This window comes from Poecilia latipinna, unplaced genomic scaffold, assembly GCF_001443285.1.
Source record: "Poecilia latipinna isolate Pla-1442-1.1 unplaced genomic scaffold, P_latipinna-1.0 Scaffold433, whole genome shotgun sequence".
Classification (NCBI taxonomy): Eukaryota; Metazoa; Chordata; class Actinopteri; order Cyprinodontiformes; family Poeciliidae; genus Poecilia; species Poecilia latipinna.
The window spans coordinates 324,098-327,303 of record NW_015113049.1 but is presented as its reverse complement, the minus strand read 5'-3'; the positions used below and the strand labels follow the sequence as shown (position 1 = coordinate 327,303).

Here is a 3,206-nt window from a genome sequence, read left to right as displayed (position 1 = left end):
CTTGGTTAAACATAAGTGCAGGATAAACTATTTTACAGTAAAGTAGAATTATTTTCAGCTTTAAAGATGTTTTTTATAATGGATGTTGGGGTTCAGATGTCATCATTGTAGTAATCAGATAATATGGCAGTAGTTGTCAAGTTTTGTCAGGTTTGGTTTGCTGTGTGATTCCCCACTTGAAAGGGATAGTTTCCACTGTGAAGTTTGAACTGGATTTCACTCAAAGAGCCTTTAATTTAGTTGACTCATCTTTATTTTTTGTATGATGGACCACAAAGCACACAGGTGCAGGTGAAAAACCTCAAAAGAAACAGAAACACATCTATTACATTCTAAAACTAACAAATAAATACATTGTGAATAATCAGATTTCCACCCCCTTTAAACCAGTTATTTCAAAAGTATAATAAATAGCAAATATTTTATAGTAAAATTCAATAGCAATAAATAAATTAGCATTTTTATCAACATTTTGTTAAATATTTTGAAACATTCTGACATTTCTTTTTTTCCCTTTCTACTTTAACCAATAAACACCAAGTGTATTTTTTCTTCTTTCTTTTTAACTTACTAGCTTGACTTCAACAAGATTAAACAGTTTGATACAATCAGAGTTCATTTGCTGCTCCAATAAAGTTCAGCAATGAGCAACAGCATTGTGAGGCTTACCGGCTGTCTTTTACAGTTTGTAGAAACTATTGCACAGTTCTGAATTTACATGCTACCAGCACTGTTTGCTTCTGATGCTCTTAAACAGGAGTGACAGGTCAGTCGCACCAAAAGTGCCTACACTCTGATTGCTGGGAGATTGAGTCCACCTGGTTCTCACTAACAGGCGGAGAGAAGCTGCAAAAAGGTGCAGCAAAGGGGTGTGTCAGAGGGGAGTGGTTACCTAGCAGTTCACCAGAACAGTAGTTTTGGGTTTCTGTGTTCTGGCTTTAATGTGTCTCGTTTGTTTGTTTGTTTTTTTTTTGCTTGTTTGTTTTTCCCCTCTGCTTCAATATGAGTGTCAGAACTCCTTGAACATTTTTTTTTGTCCTCTGCCAGGCTAAGACCAAGGGCTGCCAGTCCCGGGTGGACATCGGCATCAAGTATGCAGACAAACAGGAGCGGATGTTTGACGAGGAAAAGCTGAAGGCTGGACAGTGCGTCATTGGCTTACAGGTCTGTATTAGTTAATAGCACCTCCCCTTATTTAGAGTTGCTGTTTCCCATGACTGAATGCATATTGGTATGCAGTGACTGTTACTGTCTTTGGAAAACAACCTGCATCTGGGTTTAGATTTTCTCTTGAGATATTTGTAGAAAATGTTTGAGCTGACATGCCCTCATCTCTTGCTGCACAGTGTGAAACTAGAATAGCTCCTGACTTCATAAACAGCCTGTTTCAGTAGCTGCTTTACTCATTGTTCTGGTAACACTTTTGTTTGCCTCGTTGCTAAGGAACTTGTCAAGTGACATGTTCAAGTGTTTTCAGCATGCTTTGGTACAGTTTTGTAACAGCTGACTGAAACTTGAATCATGCATTAAATGATTAGTGCAGTGTTTTTCAACCCTGGTCCTCAAGGCACACTGCTCTGCATGTTTTAGGTCTTTCCCTGCTTCAACACACTTGATTTCAATTGATGGCTGATTAACAAGCTTTTTCTGAATAATTTAAATGGGGTGTGTTAAAGCAGGGAAACATCTAAAACATGCAGGGCAGTGTGTCTTGAGGACCAGGGTTGGGAAACACGGATTAGTGGATAAACGAGCATCACATTTCTCCACACTTCAAATACTGCTATAATCCAGACCATCCTGTCTGCTTTAGCTACCCTCTTCTGCCCTTCCTGTCTGCAGATGGGGACCAACAAGTGTGCCAGCCAGGCTGGGATGAATGCATATGGCACCAGGAGGCATTTGTATGACCCAAAGGTTCAGATCCAGCCCCCCATGGACAACACCACCATCAGCCTGCAGATGGGAACCAACAAGGGAGCGAGTCAGGTAATGCATCACTGTCTCATTATGCCACTGCTCTTGGGCTTCAGGGGAAGTGAGCAAAGAGAAGAGGGGGCGGTATTACCTCAAAATATGATATATGATCATATTACACATTTTCTAGGGGTTTCTTTCTAATTGGATTTGGCCAAACAAACATGCAACTTCAAAACAGATTTTTATTTTTTATTTTCCTTAAACGGTCACCAGAATGAAAAATATATTCGTATACGAAGTCAGACAATACGTTCTCACAGAAAAATAAAATCTAGGAATGTTCCGATCAGGTTTTTGCTGCCGATTCCGATACGATCACCCATTAAGCCAATCTTTGCCGATCACCTGGATTGGCTGTAAATTTTTCGCTTTAGGTATAAATGCTGCTATGTGATCTGGCAAAATGGAAAAATGATCTGGCAATAAATTCACCTAATTTAGAAATAAATTACAAAATACTTGCAGGCACAGTACAGCAGCTATTCAGTCAAAAGGATAACTGAAAAACCTGCAATCAGTATAACAATATTTAACAGTAAAGTTCTCAACAGCTTAAATTATATATGAGTGAAATAAATCTCATAACACTGCCTACCTAAAATAATGTCGAAAAAAGAAATATTTATTCAAAGTCAAATGCAGGTTTCATCAAAATAAACAATACTGAGCTAGTGAATCTTTACTTCTGAAGAGCGGCTAGCTGATTAATGCTGGTTCTGATTGGTTGTTTCTGACTGAGTAATTCTGCAGAACACAGGGAGGAGACATCGATTTATTTTATTTTTTTCAGTAATTATCCATCTCATGGGGGCTGCACTGTGGCGCAGTTGGTAGAGCTGTTGCCTTGCAGCAAGAAGGTTCTGGGTTCGATTCCTGACCTGGGGTCTTTCTGCATGGAGTTTGCATGTTCCCTGTGCATGCGTGGGTTCTCTCCGGGTACTCCAGCTTCCTCCCACAGTCCAAAAACATGACTGTCCGGTTAATTGGTCTCTCTAAATTCTCCCTAAGTGTGAGTGTGTGGGTGCATGGTTGTTTGTCCTGCTTGTCTCTGTGTTGCCCTGTGACAGACTGGCGACTTGTCCAGGGTGAGCCTGCCTCTCGCCCAGAACGTTAGCTGGAGATGGGCACCAGCACCCTCCTGACCCCAGTAGGGACAAGGGTGTTAGAAAATGGATGGATGGATCTATCTCATGTTGTTACATAGTTTTAATACAAATATTTTTTTT

At 40.1% G+C, this 3,206-nt stretch overlaps 1 protein-coding gene and 1 long non-coding RNA gene across 2 annotated transcripts in view; both read left to right on the top strand.

Moving 5' to 3' along the window:
- Window positions 1–3,206, top strand: part of cnn2 (calponin 2) — a 19,741-nt gene that overhangs the window by 10,754 nt on the left and 5,781 nt on the right. The window contains exons 5-6 of the mRNA XM_015038212.1: window positions 1,048–1,164; window positions 1,843–1,989. Coding sequence (XP_014893698.1) covers window positions 1,048–1,164; window positions 1,843–1,989 — 264 coding nt within the window. The remainder of the gene's footprint in view (window positions 1–1,047; window positions 1,165–1,842; window positions 1,990–3,206) is intronic.
- Window positions 7–288, top strand: LOC106950996 (uncharacterized). Its single transcript, XR_001425726.1, has 2 exons — window positions 7–155; window positions 190–288. It is a non-coding gene; the product is annotated as an uncharacterized LOC106950996 (long non-coding RNA).